At 46.2% G+C, this 23518-nt stretch overlaps 1 protein-coding gene across 1 annotated transcript in view; it reads left to right on the top strand.

The window, feature by feature from the left end:
• The window catches only part of TBC1D10A (TBC1 domain family member 10A), a 249806-nt gene extending 241103 nt beyond the window's left edge, over positions 1-8703 (top strand). The window contains exon 9 of the mRNA XM_069214621.1: positions 1257-8703. Coding sequence (XP_069070722.1) covers positions 1257-1808 — 552 coding nt within the window. The 3' untranslated portion in view covers positions 1809-8703. The remainder of the gene's footprint in view (positions 1-1256) is intronic.
• The last annotated feature ends 14815 nt before the right edge of the window (positions 8704-23518 follow it).

Genomic DNA, 23518 nt, shown 5'->3' with positions numbered 1-23518 from the left:
GAGTGGCTGATCCAATGAGGCAACGAGTGACAAGTGACGGAATCCAGTAGTGAAAGTGTTTTGGTGGAGGATTGAGAAGTCTGCGACCCCCCCCAAATCTGTAAAGAATGAACTGTTGGAGGGGAGGCCTGCCTGACAGGAAACACCCAATTGAACGTTGGTGGCGGTTATCACTTGACTCGAAAGTGAGGAAATGGTTCTCAGAGCAGAAGCCCAGACTGTGGAGGCAACGCAATAATGTGGATCGAAGGAGTAGGAGCTGAATGCGATAGCATCATCCCGTGCAAGGACTAAGTGGAGCATTAGGTGGTGCTGGACCTCAATCTAGACATTATGCAAGTTCCTTCGTGTAGAGGGCTGTGACGGGTTGTCTTCCCGTGTGGAGGAGACCCGTGAGTTGTAGTTTTGTGTTGAAGGGGTGGGGCGAAGGGTGGCTACAGACCTCTCGACTCTTGGTGAGTGGTAGCATGGGGATTCATACTCACGGGTGCCCATGGGAGGTGGGAAGCAGTTTTTGTTGGGGGTTGTTTTTTTTGCCTGTTTATGTTGACTTCTGACATGTAGGCATACTAGGTCTTGGCTTCTGAATTGCTGGTAATTAGTTTTCCTGCCCACGCTTGGGGGCAGGGGGGTGCCCCTCCCCCCCCCCAACTCCCCGCACACTGAGGTCCCTCTTAAAGTATAATGGCTCCCTCAAGTGATTTGGGTGGGAATGGGACTCATGCGCAGGAGAACAGAAACAATTTAAAGAACTGTTTGAGGATATGCCAGAATGTCTGGGGGGTTTGGTGGGGAGGGTCACGGCTGTTCCGCTTTTGCTACTTTTGGTGCCAAAGTACAGTGGTGTTCTGTATGTATTTTTTAGATCTGGTATGCACCGGTTCAAAAATGTAATAAAAAGTTTAAAAAAAAAAAAAAAAAAAAGGAAAGGAAAGCACCATGTAGGGAAGGGACTAACAGTGAAAACTAGCTGTTGGAAAGAGAAGGGAGGAGGCTAAACAGATGAACCTTTTTGTAATCTTTCTGCCTTAACAACTTAATAGAAACATGAGAGAACCTTGAAGAATTGTTTTGGCAGTGAGAGAAACCAGTAACAGGGTAGCAAACAGAAAAGGACTGGGATGTAACTGGCAATAATAAACTTGTATAACAGTGGCTTCGTACTTTGGCACTGTGCTTGCAAAACCTTAATAAATAGCTTATGTGTCTTTGACCCAAATGACATCACTGATTATGTTCTCTCTTCTCTTCTTTAGATCATAGAGTTAAATATAACGGAACGTGACATTGAGCGTGAGCATCTCATTCAGCTAAAGAAATGGAAGGAGGAGCATGGAGAGGAGCCATGTACTTCTCGCAGAATGCATGGCGCCAAAGACATCAGTAAAGCAGAGCCTTCCTCCCAAGCAATGCTTGCACCTTCCCCTTCAATTCTACTACCTCCCGCTGCCAGCAGTCCTACATCTGGGAAAAGGACCAAGGAACAGAAGGAGGCAGAGAAGGCACATGAAAAGCAGATGGCTAAAGAGCGGAGAGAGAAAGAGAGAGCAGAGAAAGAGCGGCGAAAATTGGAGAAAAAACACAGCAAAGGGAAGAGTGCCCCAGCTAATGGCACAGTGAAGGAGAACAATGGGGCGCAGACTCGAGCCTCCTTGGAGGGCCTGGAAAAAGAAGCATTGCATTTGAACCCCAAAGGTGTACCCTGTAATGATCCCCCCCGACAACTTACCGCCAAGGACATCATTAATCAGAAGCATCAGTCTAATGAGAGCTTGTGTTCCAGAGAGAGTGAAGACACATATTTGTAACTATATCGAGCACCTCTCTCTGGCACTCGGAGCACTAGGCTAATTTTTCTGGAAGTGAGAGCAAAGCTTACGTCATTCAGAGTTACAAGAGAAAATGCTGTTTAAGCAGAGTGTCAGTCTAAGGGAAAGCGTCTGCCATTCAGAAAAATTTTGCTAACAGTCAAATATGGACCCTTCAGAGGGGGAAGAAGTTGAGAATGCTGCAGGGTCACACACCAGTAGCAAGTGTGCAGTGGCCAGGTTCCATGCTCTGGGATGTCTGGGAGAAGGTGGGTTGATATACCAAAGGGCTGAAGTACACTTGTTCACCAAGGTCACACATCATGCAAGTTTTGGAGTTGACACAAAGGCATCACCAGAAGCGCATAGTGTTGTTATGTTCCATAATCTATGCAAATTATTTGTTTAATTTTGTCTTTTGTAGAGATGGATTTGCAGCATCATGTTGGCAATCTGCAGGAGTTGTACACATGTAAAAAGTTCTGTGTTAATTGACATTCTGTTGGCATCCAGCTGTCTTCACAGTGCACAGTGAAACCTCATATGGATCGCCAAAGTGGCAGTGCTGTTTGCCACATTCGAGATGAAGCAGGCAATATTAGACCTGTCATTCAAGATGCTGAAAAGCTCCTGAGAACAATGCAGACCTTGAAGTATAAATGGAGAACGTTACCAAAGCTGGTTTTGACCTGACCGAACGTATAGGAGAGGTTTTATGCAAATCACATTCCAGGTGAAGGGGTAGCAACTATGAACACATTCCGTTTGACATCCAAACTACAGTGTGGCCCTTGTCCAGCCCGGTGGTCAAGCCAGAGGGCAGCCTAGCCCCCACAGTGATGATTTACTTTGTCCTTCAGGTCTTAAAATCCTATAACAGATGTCTGTTCTCTGCCAGTTCTTTCCTCATTCCACAGCTGGTGTCGCAGCATATGCAGACCTCATTCCAGTTTTGTCATGGTTGCTCTCTGGACATGGCAGTTTTCCAGATGTTTTTGGAGGTTGAATTGTCATGCTGGGTACTAGTTTTCTGTCTATACTTTCTTCATCCCTGTGCTAAGATGTTCCTGGCTGGAGAACACTGCGGATCAAGTCCCATTAGGATTATCTCCCTCTGCTGGCACAAGAAAGTTGTTGGATGAAAGTTTGTTCGCACATTGGAGCTATAAAAATACTAATCTGGTGGAAGAAAACTAATATCCCCTGTGCATGGCAAAGCAGAGGCGTAGGAAAGCAGCGTGGCTGTTGTCACTGTCTGGGAAGGGGTACTAAATCCTGTTCTCAAGACTGGCCAGGAGAAGCTGCAGGAGTAGGAAGAGCACCGCTTTTTGAGCACAAACCCAGTGGATGAGTTGTACAGTGGGATGACTAACGCACGGAAACATTTGGGCTGTTACACACAGTACCTACATGTCTACTCATGCTAAGGTGCTGGAAGTTGATGCTGCTGCACTAAAGCTCTATGTTCAATAGCTGCAGGAAGTACTTGGTTTTCAGTGTAGACCACCCTATTGAGCCTTCTCCCTGGCCTCTGAGTGGATCATGTTATTTACTGTGCCCATAAGAGGTTTAGTACTAAAACATCTTTCTTCGCCTCAGTAATTGTGGTACTTTGGGAGCTCTTTGTTTTTAAACCTGGTCTAACAGACTTGTTTCTTATAACGTATTCACTTGAACCTTGTGCATGCATTTTACATGGCATTGACAACCCTTGGACACACGGTTTTGACCTATATTTTTATGGCAGCGCATGCTAATTTATGTGCCTGTCAAGGCAGTTCCATTATAAACCCATCCTGATGTGTGAGTTTACCTTTTATACTGCATCTGCCATATTTCTTCGGTACTTGCTTCTCGTATACCGTGAATGGCACAAGATTCCCTGGGACCCTCTCTTAAACAATGTGTCTTTTACAGTTCCCCGTGAGACATGCCTTCACATCCTCTGGCCGGTATTGTAATCTCTTGAAAACAAATTTTTGTATTTTCTGCTGCATGGGATCTAGTGTCTTGGGAACACTGTTTGGAGCATTTTTACCAGACACTGGGCTGGCTGGGTCTGTGTTTTATTTTAGATACTTCTCTGTTCACTGTATCCCCTGTACTGGTTACTGTGCTCCGCACTACAGTCATTTGGGAACTCCACTTTTGGACCCTGTATTCCAGTGAACTCTCGTAGGAAATGCCCTGCTGAGTGCTGCTTTTGAAATTGTAGTGTCTGTCTCTTCCCTTCACACTGATGTAACTGTACCCCGCACTTTTAGTGAGCGGCCAAGAAATACACACGTCCATCACTTACTCTGTTCCTTCACCGTCCATGTCTTTTATATTCCCAATAACCCAATTACTTTTATTCATTTAACTGCTGTAGATAAGAACATGTGCTTCTGGCAGGGTTTGTCATTGTGTTTCCCTCTCCCATTTTCACTTTCTAATCCTTTAAGCGCTGTATGGATTGCCAAGTCTGTTGCTGGGGTCCCTGTAACTGATACTAAGTAGTTCTGCCTTCATGTTCTTAAGTATTGGCATTGAGACCACTTCTTCCTTAAGATCACTAGCCGCTTCCTTCGAAATTGCTTCAGCTAACTGATACCATTTCAGCTAATCTCCATTGAAGAGCATCTAGTTCTTTGCAAGGTTCAGGAAAACTTACTAGCTTCTGTACTGGCCACAACGGTGGTTTCAGCATTTCAACTCTCCTGATAACTTGTCTGGGGAAATCCTGTGCTACATCTGACAGTCACTGCTTCTAATGTGAAATTTAAAGAATGCAATTACCTCAGAATCTGAATATGTGTTCTGTTTAGTGTTAGATCGCCTGGGTCTGAATAGAAATGTAGAGTCATCCGTGTCAAATGGTTCTAAGACGTTTTGCTGCAAGAAATTCACAGATGCATGCTTAGCGCCTGTGTTGTTCCTTCTGCTAATTTTTCACCTGAAGTGTTCACAGATTATGTCTGTCTTTTTTTCTGAAGGATTCCCGCTTCTCTAAACAGTGCATATTGCTCTTCCTTGTTCCTCTCTATTTTTGGAAAGAGTGGTAAGAGTGTTATGACGTCCTCTGAGGGGGTGGGTCTCAAACCAGATGTTTTACATTTTTGTGGCCTCTGCGACATGTTCCCTTTTTGCGCTGCCTTTGTTTTTTCTTCTGTTTGCCGGGATTCCTCTTAATTTTTATTTTACAGTGCATGTCCTTTCTTTCCACCAGCCCACCCGTGCCCCACCGTTGTCTTATTTTTTATTTTGTTTTCGGTTTCATTTTTCACCTGCACCAGCCACAGTGCACCGACAGTTTACCATCCATTGAGGAGACCAACATGGCTGATGGGTCGCATACTGTCTGTAATAGATCTGCCCATGCGTAAGCTAAACACCCTGTTGAGGAGCCCTGTTATTCTGTGCTCAAAAGCAGGAAGGCTTTGTTTCAAACCCACCGGCCCTTCCCGAGTTAGTGCTGCTTTCTTTAAGGTAAGTGTCAGAAAACCTCAGTAAGTCAGTGCTAAATATGATCAGTTTGTTACAAAAGTTAATTGGGTGCCCCCCTAAACGGTTTAATTAAAAAAAATGCTCATAGCTGCTGAAAGGATCCAGTCAACCTTAAGACAGTTCAAGCTTCAGCCAGGTCCATCGCTGGTACAGCGTCTCTTTTCCCAAGAAGCATAAGAGATTAGGAAGAAGATGTCATAACCACCAAGGCTACAACTTCCTTTCCTGTGACCTGTTGTAACACATGTCAGATAATATGCAACAGGAGGACATTCATATTAACATCTTAAATAACATTATGAGAATGGTGCTCTGACCCCGAGTTAATTATCAATCCCTGTCAGCTGGTTCCAGACTTACACTTTGGTCCCAGTTCCAACCCTGTAGATATGGATACCATTTAGTGAGTTGCTTGAACAAATACATTTCAAGGCTCTCCACTTAACTTGATGGTTGTTAGGTTCCCAGTCCGCACTCCTACACTTTCCTTCTTCAATCTCGCCTTCTGGTTCACATCCAGATTGTATCCACCTCTTACAGATGCTGTTCATTTTGAATCCTAGTTTCCAAATATGATTTAGTGTCACTTCTGTACTTAGAGAAAATGTATACTGTGAAAACAGGCCAGGTTCTTAAACCCTCCTCATTTGCATCGCAAGTCCTGCTGTGCATGTGTCTTGGGTTTAATGCTCTTCATGGTTTAAGTGTTCTTTAGTGATACCTCATTGCCAGCTGGATAAAGTTGACACTGCCAATAGATTACCATGATCATCCAACACAAATGGCATGCCAACAAGGGTTAATTTGCCTGTTTTTCCATCTACTAGTAGAGAAAAACATGGCTTGAAAAAAGTGAAGAGGTTATCGTGAAGGTTGGAAGTGCACAATCTCTGCATCTGTCCAGTGAGGATTGTCCCTTCCACAGCTGCAACCACATGCTTTCCCTGTGTATCCACATCTGGCTGCCTTCTAACTCCCTATGCTTCTCTTGCATGCAAATATCTGCTTCTGAAGAAGGAGGAGCTAGAAGACTGAAGACAAAATACCTCCAATGAACAAACGTATGCACCAAACTATACGTACCGAGGCTTTGGGTTGAGTACATGTGCTTCTTCCCACAGTTAGAGCATAATTTCTTCCTTGCCAATCAGGGAGAGAGCAGCCATGTTGTAAGCTAATTTTCTCTTAAATTGCCCTATTAAGGAAAGTGCATGCAGCTTTTTTACAGAGATGCTCCAAAAAAAGTTGTCAGATAATGATTTCGACATTGTTGATGCACTGAAGAATATCGTAGTCTTGGATGCTCTCTACAATCCTGGGAAAGAATGTAAACCACCTTAGGGAAATCTTTAAATACATACTTTTCTGTAAGAGGCATTTAAAATGTTGGAAGCCTTACCCTCATTCTGCATCCTCTGCAAGTCAGCTTTTTAGGAAAGAAAGACACTCGAAAATCTCAGTAATTACTATACTTTTGGTCTGGTTTTTCCCCATTGGCAGATACTGTATTTGCATAGAGGACATCTAGTTAGTTTCACTCTTCCTGGAAGGTTTGAGACAGTTTTAGCCAGCTTAACCAGGACCCAAGCATCTCCCAGACCCACAGTCATAATGATTAAGTGCATTGAGCTTTCATAAAGGTTTCTTATCATGGTCTCATTGAATTCCGAAGAAGAAAGTAATTTGGGCTGCTTTTTTTTGCATTCAGTTATGTTCCAAGAGCCCCAAGTTAATATACTGTTCATCAGAGATGGTGGTGTTGCAGGTATAGCCTGTGCCCCACACTCTCCTGGTTAACTTATTCATGTTTCTTGTGAGGAAGGTCATCATCAAAAATATTTAGGTACTTCATTTTCTGGGCTCTCAAGTGAATCAGTGAATGTCTGTAAAAACACACTTGGGCTAAACTGAATTAGAACTGAATTGAATTTGAATCGTTCTGTGCACAAGTAGCAAGTAACCTAAACGGAAATGTTGAGGCAAGGATGTACCTCCTAAACGCTTTGTGAGCTAGTCTATACATACTTTGGGTAACCGCAGGTTACGCTTATTCTTTGATGAGCAAAGTTTTTTAAAAAGTTGGCTTCTGATAGGAAAGGAGAAGTCGCCAGCAGGTAAAATGTCTACCGCCTCGTACTGTTGGAACCCCTCTGATCTTAATGGCAAATCTTCATTTTAGATTCATTTACCATTCTCTTGTTGTAAATGCTTACTGAAAGGTGAGCGCTATTAAGAAATGTTTTATTGTAGCTTCCAATTGCCTCTTGTTGCAGTAGTTAAAATGGTTCTTAATGATATTATAAAACCTTGTTGGATGTGACAACCTTCAGGAGCTACCGCCTACAGTACTTTTGCTAACCAGACCCTTCCTGTAAGCTACACACAAGAGGCTAGTACAGTTTCTGTGTTCTTGTTCTAGCACTTACGCCACATATAGAGTGAAGAGAACAAGGAGCAGGCAGAGGGCTTCACTGTCTCCTGTGTCGGGTTAATCACCCACTCCAAACATTACAAAAGACCCTGTGCTGACATTGAAATATTGATGGAACAGGAGGCTTAGTTGTTTACCTACTTACTTTGCAGCACCTGAAGCAGACAAACACTCCTATGTGCCTGCTCCTACACTCACAATATTGAAAAGCAGAAGATCCATAGTAATTCTGGAGCTCATGTCAGAGGGTTCAGGCTAAAACTAACTAAAGTGTGTTTAGCGAAGTTGAAAATGTTATTCTGAGTTTTGTGTGGAGGCAACCTCAGTGTAGAATATATTTTTCCATATGTCTGTTTTTAACGATGTAACATTTGTTTTTTTGTTTGTTTTTTAAAGCCTGTCTGTTGTATTGTTGCTCTGCCTTTGTGCAATCATCCTGGTTGGTTACCCTTTCGTCTATCATGTCAAGCTTTGCTGAATAGGTCCGTGTGACAGCTCATTGACCCAGATTCTCTGCCCCTTCCACCATACCCCTGTGTCTTTCTTTGTTCACTAAGTCATACTTTGTGCTCAGAACATGATAAATATTTTGCTGACACTGCAGGCAGGTGGCAGGGAGCCCATGAGTGAGATAACTGATGAACCACTCATGAAGCTGCATTAGATATTTTATCTCTAGGCATCAGTAGATTTACCTTATTACTCAGTAAGGAGTATAAGTAAATGAGGAGTTGAAGAATGCCAGTGGTAAGTTGTGTGTGGCAGGAGATGGTGTTGTAGGAGCTACTGAGTATACATGGAAGGCCCTCCTGAGTTCATCTGTGTTCACTTAAATGATTTGTTTCAGTCTCCTTTTATTACATTCCGAAAGTGGCGTTGAAACTGTTTCTGACAAACACATAGAGGAAATTTCTTTTGTAAAATTTCATATATTTTGTACAGGTTATCAATAAATGGGCTATGTTCAGTCAGCATAAAGGACTGTGTTTGTACATCGATTTGTCTGAGAACCGGTGATGCATAAGCCTTTTATCTGCTTTCTGAGAAGACAAAAGCCAGAAGACGAGCCGGAGATGGACCAAAAAATCAACCAAATGGAGCACACACTTATCAAGCCTTTTAATGTCCCGTACTAGCTGCATTGGTGAGACCGTCTTTGCTTACTCAGCAGTAACTCCATGAAAGCTTCTTTGTTTATTTTTTTACATTAGTGGAATTATTTTTTACATTAGTGGAATGTTTGGTATGTTTCCTGAAGGGCATTCTTATCAGGCATGTGTCTTGCATTTAGTGGATGCAGCAGACAGCAGGGTTATTGTACTTTTTCTGTTATAGGAGGTACTTATGTTTTATGAAAATCTTCCAAAGCTGCTACTGTTAGTGTTAAAATAGTGACCAGGTCAGACATGATTACGTAAGTGGACAACTTATGAGGGATTGCCTGTATTCGCCATCTCGGTGCAACAGGCAGATTTGCATGCAGTAATGTAAAAAGGGCTTTATCAGTTTGGAATTCCTGTACATGAGCTATACCTGATGGCCACAGCTGCAATGCCCCTGAAACCAAGGTAATATTTGTAATAAGTCTCCCCAACACTACATAGTTTATCACTCAAATATCAGCTTAAAATGTATTTTGGAAATCCGTTTTTTTCAAAATATCAATTCATGAGGATATGCTTTCTTCCAGAATGCGTCTTTCAATTTTGTAATACATTTATTAATTCTATCATGCAAAAGCTCCTGATTTAGTAGGCTAAGCTGCACACAGGAGTGCTTCTTACAGGTAGCCATTAAGCTACTCATTGGAGAGAAGCCTGGCTTATAGAGTCCCATCCCTTGAGCTTTCTCACTGCTTAAAGAGGTCCATGGTTTAGTGCACCAGTGCTTTGCAGGTGCTGTTTCCATGTCCTTGATGTGCTTTCCCACTATTTTTAACTTTTAGTTCCTGATAGTTTATTTACTGCTTCACAAGGTAAGGCACAATATGATCTTTTCATGCTTTTCATAACTTTGACTTTGTATTCGTTTTGTGTTTGTGTAAAGTTAACACTGTAAGTTAATCATATGTGAGTACTAAATACATAGTTCCTCTTTTAAGAAAACCTTATTTTTCTCACATTTTGGGCTCTTAAGGCTAATATCTTTGACTACCAGGATTTATATGTGAGGAGGTCACATACATGAAGTGTTGAGATAGGGACATGGCAGACATGTTCTTGATTTGTATGGGTCTGAACTATAGTTGCAATTCGCTATGTAAACAAAATTCAAAATTTTATTAAAACACAGAAGTGGGTCTTATGCTTTCCTTACTTTAAATCACTCTTTAAACATCAGCAATACATTTAAGTTAAACTAACCAATCAGTCACGGGATTTGTAGAGAGCTTCTTGTCACCCGTGAGGGTATCCAGGCGCTGGCAGGGTCCAGTTGATTAGCTGCATAGCCAGGTCTTCAGTGACTTTTGGAATTTTGGAAGAGATGGCAAGGTCCGGAGATGAAAGGGTAGCTCATTCCATGCCTTTGCTGTTAGGTAGAAGAAGAAGCGACCTCCTCATCAGTTACGTCTGATGCGGGGGTGAGGTGAGGGTTTGAGAAAGGAGAGTGGAGGTATTCTGTGGGCTTATAATTTAGGCGGTGGTTCATATAGGCAGGTACACAGTTGTGTAGGGCCTTGTATGCGTGGGTCAGGAGCCTGTGGTATCTTTTCTGTACAAGGAGCCAGTGGAGTTCCCTGAGGTAGGGGGTGATGTGGGTTAATCTAGGGAGATCGAGGACGAGTCTGGCTGCAGCATCCTGTATGGTCTGTAGTCATCGGAGGAGGTGAGCTGCGATTCCCGCATAGAGAGGGTTGCCGTAGTCCAGTCAGCTGGAGATGAGGGCCTGGGTGAGGGTGCGTCTTGAGTTTTGGAGTAGCCATTTGAATAGCTCACAAAAGATGCAGAGGGTGAAGAAAAGGGAGGAGGTGACGGAGTTGACCTGTTTCATCATGGTTAGCGTGTTGTCCAGAATAATAACTATGTTCCTAGCTTGGTCAGGGGTAGGAGTAGGTCCTAGTTTTTAGGGCCACCAGGATGCATCCCATAGTGAGCTTTTGTTTGTGAAGATCGCTACCTCTGTCGTATCTGTGTTGAAATTCAGACAGTTGTGCTTCTTCCAGTTGATGATGTCTCATCCATTTATGGAAATTGGTGTTGGTGTCTTTGGAGAGGGTGAGTTGAGTGCTGTCAGTGTGGGATGTGATGTTGAGTCGGTGAGGCTTGATGATGCTGGCTAGAGGTGTAATAGTAGTGTTGAAGAGGGTGGGGCTGAGCGAGGATCCTTTGGGTCTCCACAGATGATTTCGTTCATTTCAGAGTTGAAGGCAAACTTTTTGCCTTCTTCTAGTGAGGAAAGAGATGATCCATCTGAGAACGGAACCTTGGATGCCTATGTTATGGAGCCTTGTGATGAGTGTAAAGAAATGGCTCCCTGTTGCAGTTACCCCCCACTTTTTGCCTGATACTGATGCTGACTTGACTGAGAAGTGTGCTGGGACCCTGCTAACCAGGCCCCAGCACCAGTGTTCCTTCACCTAAAATGTACCATTGTATCCACAATTGGCACACCCTGGCATTCAGATAAGTCCCTTGTAACTGGTACTTCTAGTACCAAGGGCCCTGATGCCAAGGAAGGTCTCTAAGGGCTGCAGCATGTCTTATGCCACCCTAGAGACCCCTCACTCAGCACAGACACACTGCTTACAAGCCTGTGTGTGCTAGTGAGAACAAAATGAGTAAGTCGACATGGCACTCCCCTCAGGGTGCCATGCCAGCCTCTCACTGCCTATGCAGTATAGGTAAGACACCCCTCTAGCAGGCCTTACAGCCCTAAGGCAGGGTGCACTATACCATAGGCGAGGGTACCAGTGCATGAGCACTGTGCCCCTACAGTGTCTAAGCAAAACCTTAGACATTGTAAGTGCAGGGTAGCCATAAGAGTATATGGTCTTGGAGTCTGTTTTACACGAACTCCACAGCACCATAATGGCTACACTGAAAACTGGGAAGTTTGGTATCAAACTTCTCAGCACAATAAATGCACACTGATGCCAGTGTACATTTTATTGTAAAATACACCACAGAGGGCACCTTAGAGGTGCCCCCTGAAACTTAACCGACTGTCTGTGTAGGCTGACTAGTTCCAGCAGCCTGCCACACCAGAGACATGTTGCTGGCCCCATGGGGAGAGTGCCTTTGTCACTCTGAGGCCAGTAACAAAGCCTGCACTGGGTGGAGATGCTAACACCTCCCCCAGGCAGGAGCTGTAACACCTGGCGGTGAGCCTCAAAGGCTCACCCCTTTGTCACAGCCCAGCAGGGCACTCCAGCTTAGTGGAGTTGCCCGCCCCCTCCGGCCACGGCCCCCACTTTTGGCGGCAAGGCTGGAGGGAACAAAGAAAGCAACAAGGAGGAGTCACTGGCCAGTCAGGACAGCCCCTAAGGTGTCCTGAGCTGAAGTGACTCTAACTTTTAGAAATCCTCCATCTTGCAGATGGAGGATTCCCCCAATAGGGTTAGGATTGTGACCCCCTCCCCTTGGGAAGAGGCACAAAGAGGGTGTACCCACCCTCAGGGCTAGTAGCCATTGGCTACTAACCCCCCAGACCTAAACACGCCCTTAAATTTAGTATTTAAGGGCTACCCTGAACCCTAGAAAATTAGATTCCTGCAACTACAAGAAGAAGGACTGCCCAGCTGAAAACCCCTGCAGCGGAAGACCAGAAGACGACAACTGCCTTGGCTCCAGAAACTCACCGGCCTGTCTCCTGCCTTCCAAAGATCCTGCTCCAGCGACGCCTTCCAAAGGGACCAGCGACCTCGACATCCTCTGAGGACTGCCCCTGCTTTGAAAAGACAAGAAACTCCCGAGGACAGCGGACCTGCTCCAAGAAAAGCTGCAACTTTGTTTCCAGCAGCTTTAAAGAACCCTGCAAGCTCCCCGCAAGAAGCGTGAGACTTGCAACACTGCACCCGGCGACCCCGACTCGGCTGGTGGAGATCCGACACCTCAGGCGGGACCCCAGGACTACTCTGATACTGTGAGTACCAAAACCTGTCCCCCCTGAGCCCCCACAGCGCCGCCTGCAGAGGGAATCCCGAGGCTTCCCCTGACCACGACTCTTTGAACCTAAAGTCCCGACGCCTGGGAGAGACCCTGCACCCGCAGCCCCCAGGACCTGAAGGACCGGACTTTCACTGGAGGAGTGACCCCCAGGAGTCCCTCGCCCAAGTGGAGGTTTCCCCGAGGAATCCCCCCCTTGCCTGCCTGCAGCGCTGAAGAGATCCCGAGATCTCTCATAGACTAACATTGAAAACCCGACGCTTGTTTCTACACTGCACCCGGCCGCCCCCGCGCTGCTGAGGGTGAAATTTCTGTGTGGACTTGTGTCCCCCCCGGTGCCCTACAAAACCCCCCTGGTCTGCCCTCCGAAGACGCGGGTACTTACCTGCAAGCAGACCGGAACCGGGGCACCCCCTTCTCTCCATTCTAGCCTATGTGTTTTGGGCACCACTTTGAACTCTGCACCTGACCGGCCCTGAGCTGCTGGTGTGGTGACTTTGGGGTTGCTCTGAACCCCCAACGGTGGGCTACCTTGGACCAAGAACTGAACCCTGTAAGTGTCCTACTTACCTGGTAAAACTAACAAAAACTTACCTCCCCCAGGAACTGTGAAAATTGCACTAAGTGTCCACTTTTAAAACAGCTATTTGTCAATAACTTGAAAAGTATACATGCAATTTCGATGATTTGAAGTTCCTAAAGTACTTACCTGCAATACCTTTCGAATGAGATATTACATGTAGAATTTGAACCTGTGGTTCTTAAAATAAACTAAGAAAATATATTTTTCTATATAAAAACCTATTGGCTGGATTTGTCTCTGAGTGTGTGTACCTCATTTATTGTCTTGTGTATGTACAACAAATGCTTAACACTACTCCTTGGATAAGCCTACTGCTCGACCACACTACCACAAAATAGAGCATTAGTATTATCTATTTTTACCACTATTTTACCTCTAAGGGGAACCCTTGGACTCTGTGCATGCTATTCCTTACTTTGAAATAGCACATACAGAGCCAACTTCCTACATTGGTGGATCAGCGGTGGGGTACAAGACTTTGCATTTGCTGGACTACTCAGCCAATACCTGATCACACGACAAATTCCAAAATTGTCATTAGAAATTGATTTTTGCAATTTGAAAAGTTTTCTAAATTCTTAAAAGACCTGCTAGGGCCTTGTGTTAGATCCTGTTTAGCATTTCTTTTAGAGTTTAAAAGTTTGTAAAAGTTTGAATTAGATTCTAGAACCAGTTGTAGATTCTTAAAAAGTATTCCAACTTTTAGAAGCAAAATGTCTAGCACAGATGTGACTGTGGTGGAACTCGACACCACACCTTACCTCCATCTTAAGATGAGGGAGCTAAGGTCACTCTGTAAAATAAAGAAAATAACAATGGGCCCCAAACCTACCAAAATACAGCTCCAGGAGCTTTTGGCAGAGTTTGAAAAGGCCAACCCCTCTGAGGGTAGCAACTCAGAGGAAGAGGATAGTGACTTGGAGGAAAATTCCCCCCTACCAGTCCTATCTAGGGAGAACAGGGTCCCTCAAACCCTGACTCCAAAAATAATAGTCAGAGATGCTGGTTCCCTCACAGGAGAGACCAACACCTCTGAAATCACTGAGGATAACTCCAGTGAAGATGACCCCCTGTTAGCCAGGATGGTCAAAAGATTGGCTTTGGAAAAGCAGCTCCTAGCCATAGAAAGGGAAAGAAAAGAGATGGGCCTAGGTCCCATCGATGGTGGCAGCAACTTAAATAGGGTCAGAGATTCTCCTGACATCCTAAAAATCCCCAAAGGGATTGTAACAAAATATGAAGATGGTGATGACATCACCAAATGGTTCACAGCTTTTGAGAGGGCTTGTGTAACCAGAAAAGTAAACAGATCTCACTGGGGTGCTCTCCTTTGGGAAATGTTCACTGGAAAGTGTAGGGATAGACTCCTCACACTCTCTGGAAAAGATGCAGAATCTTATGACCTCATGAAGGGTACCCTGATTGAGGGCTTTGGATTCTCCACTGAGGAGTATAGAATTAGATTCAGGGGGGCTCAAAAATCCTCGAGCCAGACCTGGGTTGATTTTGTAGACTACTCAGTAAAAACACTAGATGGTTGGTTGACTGGAAATGAAGTGTGTGACTATGTTGGGCTTTATAATTTGTTTATGAAAGAACACATTCTAAGTAACTGCTTCAATGAAAAGTTGCATCAGTATCTGGTAGACCTAGGTCCAATTTCTCCCCAAGAATTGGGAAAGAAGGCAGACCACTGGGTCAAGACTAGGGTAACCAAAACTTCCACTGGGGGTGACCAAAAGAAAGGGGTTACAAAAACTCCCCAGGAGAAAGTGGGTGACACTAGAAACAAAGAAAAAGAGTCCTCTGTAGGCCCCCAAAAACCAGAACAGGTGGGTGGGCCCCAAGACACAACCCAAAACAAAGGTGGGTACCAGGGTAAGAACTGGGATGCCACTAAGGCATGGTGCCACAACTGTAAACAGTCTGGGCACCACACCAAGGACACTTCTTGTCCCAAAAACAAACCCCAGAACAAGATTCCAGGGGTAACCAGTGTAGCCATGGGAGATGACTCCTCAGATGAGGAGGTCTTCATAGCCTTCAACTGGAAACAGGGCCCAACAGGTGAGTTGGAGATTCCAGAGGGAAGTAGACACTTCCACCACCTACTGGTGAATGGAATCCCAACCACTGCCCTGAGAGACACTTGTGCCAGTCACACTATTGTGCATGACAGGCTGGTGCTCTCAAACCAGTACATCCCAGGTGAGACTGCCAGGGTAAGAGTTAGCCTAGACAGGGTCACTAAGAGGCCTGTGGCTTTAGTGCCCATAGAAGTGGGTGGCACTCTTAGCTGGAGAAGGGTAGTAGTCAGTACAGACCTCCCCCTTGATTGTCTCCTTGGAAATGACTACCCAGAGGTTAGTCAGAGCCCAAGAGAGAAACTGGTTCAGTGCCAGTCCTCTCCCAAGGATTCTGGAAGTCCTGCCTCTGCAGTAAATGCAAGCAGGCCCCAGAAGAAGAAGAAAAGAAAACAGAGTAGGAAGGGTGGACAACCTTTAGCCAAGGTTACAGTAAGCCAAGGAGATTCTGCTCCAGTAGGGGAGAACTCCAAAAATGGCTCTGATAAAGTCCAACCTGACCCACAAGAAGTCCTGGCTAGTCAGGCAACTGTTAAGCCTGAGTGGGTGGCTCCTCAGCTAACAGAAGAAAGAGTGGAAGAAGGGTGTTTACTACAAGATGTGGTAACCCCCCACTCCAATACAGCAGACAGGCAACCTGAACCCAAAGAAGCCTGTAACTTAGCCCCTTCCCTTTTAGGTGAAGAGCTAAAGGTGTGGTTCTGGGCACTGACAGCTGTCAGTGGCCTCTGCTGGGTGTTAGCCTTTGTGGCTGCACTATCCTTGGCATGGTGGTCAGACCCCATGCCAAATAGCAAGTTAGGCCCCCTGACCCTGTTGGTCATGGTGGGGTTACTCCAGCTCTGGGTAACCTCTTTGGGTAAGCTAGGGATGACCCTGGCTAAGATAAGATTAGCAGAGGTGGATACCTCTAAACCCAAAATAAAAAGAATGGGTGGAGACATTGAAGAAGCAGACAAGAGGCAATTCAGACTAGGTCCTATCACTGTGGAAGTGGGTCAGTTCCCCAAAGGGAATGACCTGAACAGAAGGATGTAAGGCAGAGTAGGCCCTGCAACTAACCAGCCTATTTCTCCTACTCTTCCTCGCCTGACAGACTAGGAAGACTCTCCCAGCTTGGGCTGAGTCTCCTGGCCTGTGGGCTGGGGGGGGCTTGTGTAAAGAAATGGCTCCCTGTTGCAGTTACCCCCCACTTTTTGCCTGATACTGATGCTGACTTGACTGAGAAGTGTGCTGGGACCCTGCTAACCAGGCCCCAGCACCAGTGTTCCTTCACCTAAAATGTACCATTGTATCCACAATTGGCACACCCTGGCATTCAGATAAGTCCCTTGTAACTGGTACTTCTAGTACCAAGGGCCCTGATGCCAAGGAAGGTCTCTAAGGGCTGCAGCATGTCTTATGCCACCCTAGAGACCCCTCACTCAGCACAGACACACTGCTTACAAGCCTGTGTGTGCTAGTGAGAACAAAATGAGTAAGTCGACATGGCACTCCCCTCAGGGTGCCATGCCAGCCTCTCACTGCCTATGCAGTATAGGTAAGACACCCCTCTAGCAGGCCTTACAGCCCTAAGGCAGGGTGCACTATACCATAGGCGAGGGTACCAGTGCATGAGCACTGTGCCCCTACAGTGTCTAAGCAAAACCTTAGACATTGTAAGTGCAGGGTAGCCATAAGAGTATATGGTCTGGGAGTCTGTTTTACACGAACTCCACAGCACCATAATGGCTACACTGAAAACTGGGAAGTTTGGTATCAAACTTCTCAGCACAATAAATGCACACTGATGCCAGTGTACATTTTATTGTAAAATACACCACAGAGGGCACCTTAGAGGTGCCCCCTGAAACTTAACCGACTGTCTGTGTAGGCTGACTAGTTCCAGCAGCCTGCCACACCAGAGACATGTTGCTGGCCCCATGGGGAGAGTGCCTTTGTCACTCTGAGGCCAGTAACAAAGCCTGCACTGGGTGGAGATGCTAACACCTCCCCCAGGCAGGAGCTGTAACACCTGGCGGTGAGCCTCAAAGGCTCACCCCTTTGTCACAGCCCAGCAGGGCACTCCAGCTTAGTGGAGTTGCCCGCCCCCTCCGGCCACGGCCCCCACTTTTGGCGGCAAGGCTGGAGGGAACAAAGAAAGCAACAAGGAGGAGTCACTGGCCAGTCAGGACAGCCCCTAAGGTGTCCTGAGCTGAAGTGACTCTAACTTTTAGAAATCCTCCATCTTGCAGATGGAGGATTCCCCCAATAGGGTTAGGATTGTGACCCCCTCCCCTTGGGAAGAGGCACAAAGAGGGTGTACCCACCCTCAGGGCTAGTAGCCATTGGCTACTAACCCCCCAGACCTAAACACGCCCTTAAATTTAGTATTTAAGGGCTACCCTGAACCCTAGAAAATTAGATTCCTGCAACTACAAGAAGAAGGACTGCCCAGCTGAAAACCCCTGCAGCGGAAGACCAGAAGACGACAACTGCCTTGGCTCCAGAAACTCACCGGCCTGTCTCCTGCCTTCCAAAGATCCTGCTCCAGCGACGCCTTCCAAAGGGACCAGCGACCTCGACATCCTCTGAGGACTGCCCCTGCTTCGAAAAGACAAGAAACTCCCGAGGACAGCGGACCTGCTCCAAGAAAAGCTGCAACTTTGTTTCCAGCAGCTTTAAAGAACCCTGCAAGCTCCCCGCAAGAAGCGTGAGACTTGCAACACTGCACCCGGCGACCCCGACTCGGCTGGTGGAGATCCGACACCTCAGGCGGGACCCCAGGACTACTCTGATACTGTGAGTACCAAAACCTGTCCCCCCTGAGCCCCCACAGCGCCGCCTGCAGAAGGAATCCCGAGGCTTCCCCTGACCACGACTCTTTGAACCTAAAGTCCCGACGCCTGGGAGAGACCCTGCACCCGCAGCCCCCAGGACCTGAAGGACCGGACTTTCACTGGAGGAGTGACCCCCAGGAGTCCCTCTCCCTCGCCCAAGTGGAGGTTTCCCCGAGGAATCCCCCCCTTGCCTGCCTGCAGCGCTGAAGAGATCCCGAGATCTCTCATAGACTAACATTGAAAACCCGACGCTTGTTTCTACACTGCACCCGGCCGCCCCCGCGCTGCTGAGGGTGAAATTTCTGTGTGGACTTGTGTCCCCCCCGGTGCCCTACAAAACCCCCCTGGTCTGCCCTCCGAAGACGCGGGTACTTACCTGCAAGCAGACCGGAACCGGGGCACCCCCTTCTCTCCATTCTAGCCTATGTGTTTTGGGCACCACTTTGAACTCTGCACCTGACCGGCCCTGAGCTGCTGGTGTGGTGACTTTGGGGTTGCTCTGAACCCCCAACGGTGGGCTACCTTGGACCAAGAACTGAACCCTGTAAGTGTCCTACTTACCTGGTAAAACTAACAAAAACTTACCTCCCCCAGGAACTGTGAAAATTGCACTGTGTCCACTTTTAAAACAGCTATTTGTCAATAACTTGAAAAGTATACATGCAATTTCGATGATTTGAAGTTCCTAAAGTACTTACCTGCAATACCTTTCGAATGAGATATTACATGTAGAATTTGAACCTGTGGTTCTTAAAATAAACTAAGAAAAGATATTTTTCTATATAAAAACCTATTGGCTGGATTTGTCTCTGAGTGTGTGTACCTCATTTATTGTCTTGTGTATGTACAACAAATGCTTAACACTACTCCTTGGATAAGCCTACTGCTCGACCACACTACCACAAAATAGAGCATTAGTATTATCTATTTTTACCACTATTTTACCTCTAAGGGGAACCCTTGGACTCTGTGCATGCTATTCCTTACTTTGAAATAGCACATACAGAGCCAACTTCCTACAATGAGTGTATGGTGGGAGATAATATCAAAGGCTGTCGAGAGGTCTAGGAGGATCAGAGCTGCAGTCCCTTCCCAAGTCAGGTAGGGCTCAGATGTTGTCTGTAGCCATGATGAGGGGTGTCTTGGTGCTGTGGTTATAGCGGAATATAGATGGGAGGATTTGAGTAGGAGGTTACATTCCAGATGTGAGGAGAGTTGTGGGCTTAAGTCTTTTACTAATACTTTGGCCGGGAACGGCAGGAGAGAGATAGGTCGGTAGTTGTTGAGTTCCCTGGGATCTTTCAATGTTTTTTTCAGTTGGGTGTTGACTTCTACTTGTTTCCAGTCCTCGGGATAGGTGGCCCTGGCAATATTGGTGTTGAACAAAGTGGTATGTGGCTGATTCTGGCTTCACCTAGGTAAAAGATGTGGTGAGGGCATGGGTTGGTAAGGCCCCTGACTGGACTGAGTTCATGATGGAGGCTGTGTCCTGTGGGATGAGCTGGGTCCATTCGGCCAGTCAGATGTCCGTGGTGGTAGCTGCATCGCTGTCTTGCTAGAAGAAGATGGTGGCCTTTGGCTGGGGTTTAAGTTTCTGTAGATGTTGGCAGTCTTGTTGTGGAAGAAGTTTGCAAGGTTGTCAAAGAGTTCCTACGAGGGGTAAAGTTGCTTTTTGCAGTTGAGGGACTGGAGAATTCTTTGATATTTAAGAGTTGTGCTCTGTTATTGAAGCTTAATTTGATGCGTGAGGTTAAGGCCTTTTTCTTTAATTCTTACTACTGTCTGTGGTAGAGGTTGAGGGCTGTCTTGAAGACAGTCTTGTTGGTCGTGTCCTTGCTGGTACGGCATCTTCTTTCCAGTTGTTTATCCTGTAATTTAGCTTTAGCCCTTCTGAGGTCATCAGTGTATCAGCTAGCCTGGTTGGTGGACTTTCTGTAGGTGTTATTGCTTATGAGAGCGACTCTTTCGGTGAGGTTGATGATCCAGTTGTTGAACTTCGACGTTCTGGTCTAGGTGGTTGATGTTGAGGTCATTGATCCATTTGTCCTTTGAGACTGTGCTCTAGCTGCCGTGGGGGGCATTTGGAAGAATTGGGCAAAAGTCTGTGAGCCGCTGATGTTGAAGGGGACGATAGAGTGGTCGGTCCGGGTAAGTCCCGTTGTGTTGCTGTATCTGATGTGGTCGCTGGAGGTGAAGGTGGGGTCTAGTGTGTGAGCTACAGTGAGGAGGTTTGTATCATTGATGTCATTGTGGTTATTGAGATAGAAGTTGAGGTCGCTAAGGAAAATGTAGTTGTTGGAGTCTGGTGAGGGGGCGATGGAGTCAGGAAGGATGTTGCAGAAGGCTGGACGTGGTCCTGGAAGATGGTAGATGAGGGTGCACCCCGATGTTGGTTTCTCTGTCTGTTTGGAGTCAGAAGTTGAGGTGTTCCATGACTGAGGTGATGTTGTCATTTGTAGTGGCACATTGGATGGATTCCTTGTGTATGATAGCAGTCGCTCCACCAGGCTTGTTGATGTGGTTGCAGTGGGTGATCTTGTATCCTTTGGGATTGTGGTGGTGATGTGGGCAGAAGTGATGTTGAGCCAGATCTCAGTGAGGAAGAGGACGTCAGGTGTAAGGGTGGAGATGAGGTCCCATATCTCGGTGGTATGTTTCCATAATGGGTGTATGTTGAGAAAGGCGCATGCAAGTTGGTGTTTTTGTTCAGTTGGCGGACATAGTGTGTTCAGGGTAGTTCTGGTCGGTGTGCTGTAGCAGGTGAAAGGTCCTATTGTGGAGCGTGGGTCCGCTCAGTGGCAGGGTTTGTTGCCATATACAGGGCATAAAATCAAGCTTCATGTTTAAGAAGTGTAGGAGGATTGTTTGGTGGAGACACGCCAAGGCTAAAAGGTGTGTCCAGTATTTACCCATGCAAAGATTAATGGGAGGAGCTGAAACAGTTGCTAAATCATCTCCCGTAGCCATATCACAAGATGTGGAAGAACTCAAGAGGAGTTCCATCCTAAATATTCACTGCACCCTTTAACCAGCTGATCTTGCATCACAGGAGACATCATTCTCCACGGCCATGCTTAGGGTGCCCCAGTTCAAACCAGACGTTAAACAACTATCTTTAATGTCTTTCTTCATGGAGAGATTGTTGGCCCCCAAGTCGACAATATGATAGAAAAAAAAACAAAAAGACCACCAAAACACCCAAAGGCATGGGACCCTGCAGATGCCAATGCCCTAAGCTATCTTGCATACACAACAGTTACGGGGAGGAGCAAGGGCCCAAAGTCATCAACCCTGTTCCGATGCCATCAGCAACAGCTTTTTCCCAAGAAAACCAGGCATCCAAAGACTTTGGAAGAGTTGGCTACTTGGTAATGATAGCGGTGGCACCATTACAATTGCCTGTACCTCAAGGAAGTGACTTGCACCTCTTTCTCCCTGTCACGTAACACCTGTCTAAGAAAAACTTCAGTTATTACTTCTGTGGTGGTAATTAAAAACTATACACTGATCTTCTTGGGATAGTATTGCAGGGGTACTCCTTAGTGTTCCACACAACACCACCAAACATACCACTCATTGCCATGCAGTGCTTCAAGGCCATATGACACTGTTGCAGGAGGAAGTACAAGCTCTTCTCATTAAAGATGCAGCTAAGCCTGTACCTCACACCAGTGGAGCCAAGAGGTCTAATCCCTGTACCTCCTAAGCCCCATAAAGGATGGATCTATGCAGCCACCTATAGTTCAAAGGTTTCCTAACTGGTATATCTTGGTCAACCACTTCAAAATGACCACCTTGCAGGATGTCATTCCTCTGCTCTGCAGTGGGGATTACATCATGGCAGCCCTCCACCTTCCACATCCCCATCTACCTGACACACCACCACTACCTGTTCTTAGGGGCTAGTGGACAACCCTACCAATTCAAAGTTCTGCCCTTCAGGTCATAGGCATTTATCAGATTTCTAGCAGTGGTGACTGCATATCCGCACAGAAATGCAATACACATTTGTCGTTACCTGGACAACTGGCTGATAAAGAGCAGTATCCAAGAACAGTGCCTAGCAATAACTTGGACAACAGTCTGTGTGTTGTACAAGCTAGGCTTCCCAGTCAGTGCTAAAACATTGTGTCTCATACCACTACAGATCCAATCTTTTCACAGGGCTGTGTTAAATTCTGTCATGGAGAAAGATTACCCAAACAAGAGAAGGTGATGGTGTTCCAAAGGCTGCTGTCTCTTCAGACACTATGTTTTCTTATGGTGAGGACAGTAATGACACTGCTGGGGATGATGTTTTCATGCATTGCTATTGTGCTGCACGCATTAATGCACCATCAACTGCAAGAGTGTCTAGTGAGGCAGTTTTCACAAGCAGAAGGGCATTGGGAAGATCTATTATTGACAGCGTCTGAGCATGCTCTCCTGTTGTAGAACAACAAAATATGTTTCTGGGTAGGACTTTTCAGGGCCCTCAAATGCAAGTTACCCTTATCATGAATGCCTCACTTATGCAGTGTGGAGTGCGTTTGTGTGTGATGTCCTGCCTGATGTAGCACCTCCTTGCTAGCCTCCTCCGCCGATAATCTTAAAAACATGATTCCAGCTCAATTAAAAACTTGTTACCTTTGACTAAGCGAGGGAACGCTTCATTTTATGTTTTGCCTGAGCCTGCGTTACCAGTGAAATCATTAGTTAAAAAAAAAAATACAAACTGGCTCTTGTTTCCTTGCTTCTTAATGGTCACTGCCTCCTTCTTCCTGCCGGGTCTCCATAGAACATGGACCAAGTACAGTTTCCTATAAGCAGCAGTGTCCTTCCCCTGGCCGCAAACTCCTGCAGGTACTTTTTGTTCTTTTTTTTGCTTGCTTACCTGTACTCTCTTAATTGAATGTCTCTGCTGTCCCTTCCTCTTCCCCCCTCTCCCTGCTCTTGCCCCCTACCCACTCTGTTGTGTTGTTGTTCCTTCCTCCTCTAGCAACACAAAAGGATGATGGACGGAATGTTGAAACTTTTCAAACACTCACCCCCCAGTCACAGATCTGGGTTTAATCCATCGTTCTTTTGCTCACCATGCCAACCCAGTTTGGACCCAGCCATAGGCAAATCAGTCTTAACCCTGTTTCCCATGGGAATAGTCCAGCCCGAACAGCCAGGCCATGTCCGCCCTGGACCGGAAACAAGCATCCTCGGACCAGTTTC

Source organism: Pleurodeles waltl, chromosome 11, assembly GCF_031143425.1.
Source record: "Pleurodeles waltl isolate 20211129_DDA chromosome 11, aPleWal1.hap1.20221129, whole genome shotgun sequence".
NCBI lineage: Eukaryota > Metazoa > Chordata > Amphibia > Caudata > Salamandridae > Pleurodeles > Pleurodeles waltl.
This window is presented reverse-complemented; position numbering and strand designations above follow the sequence as displayed.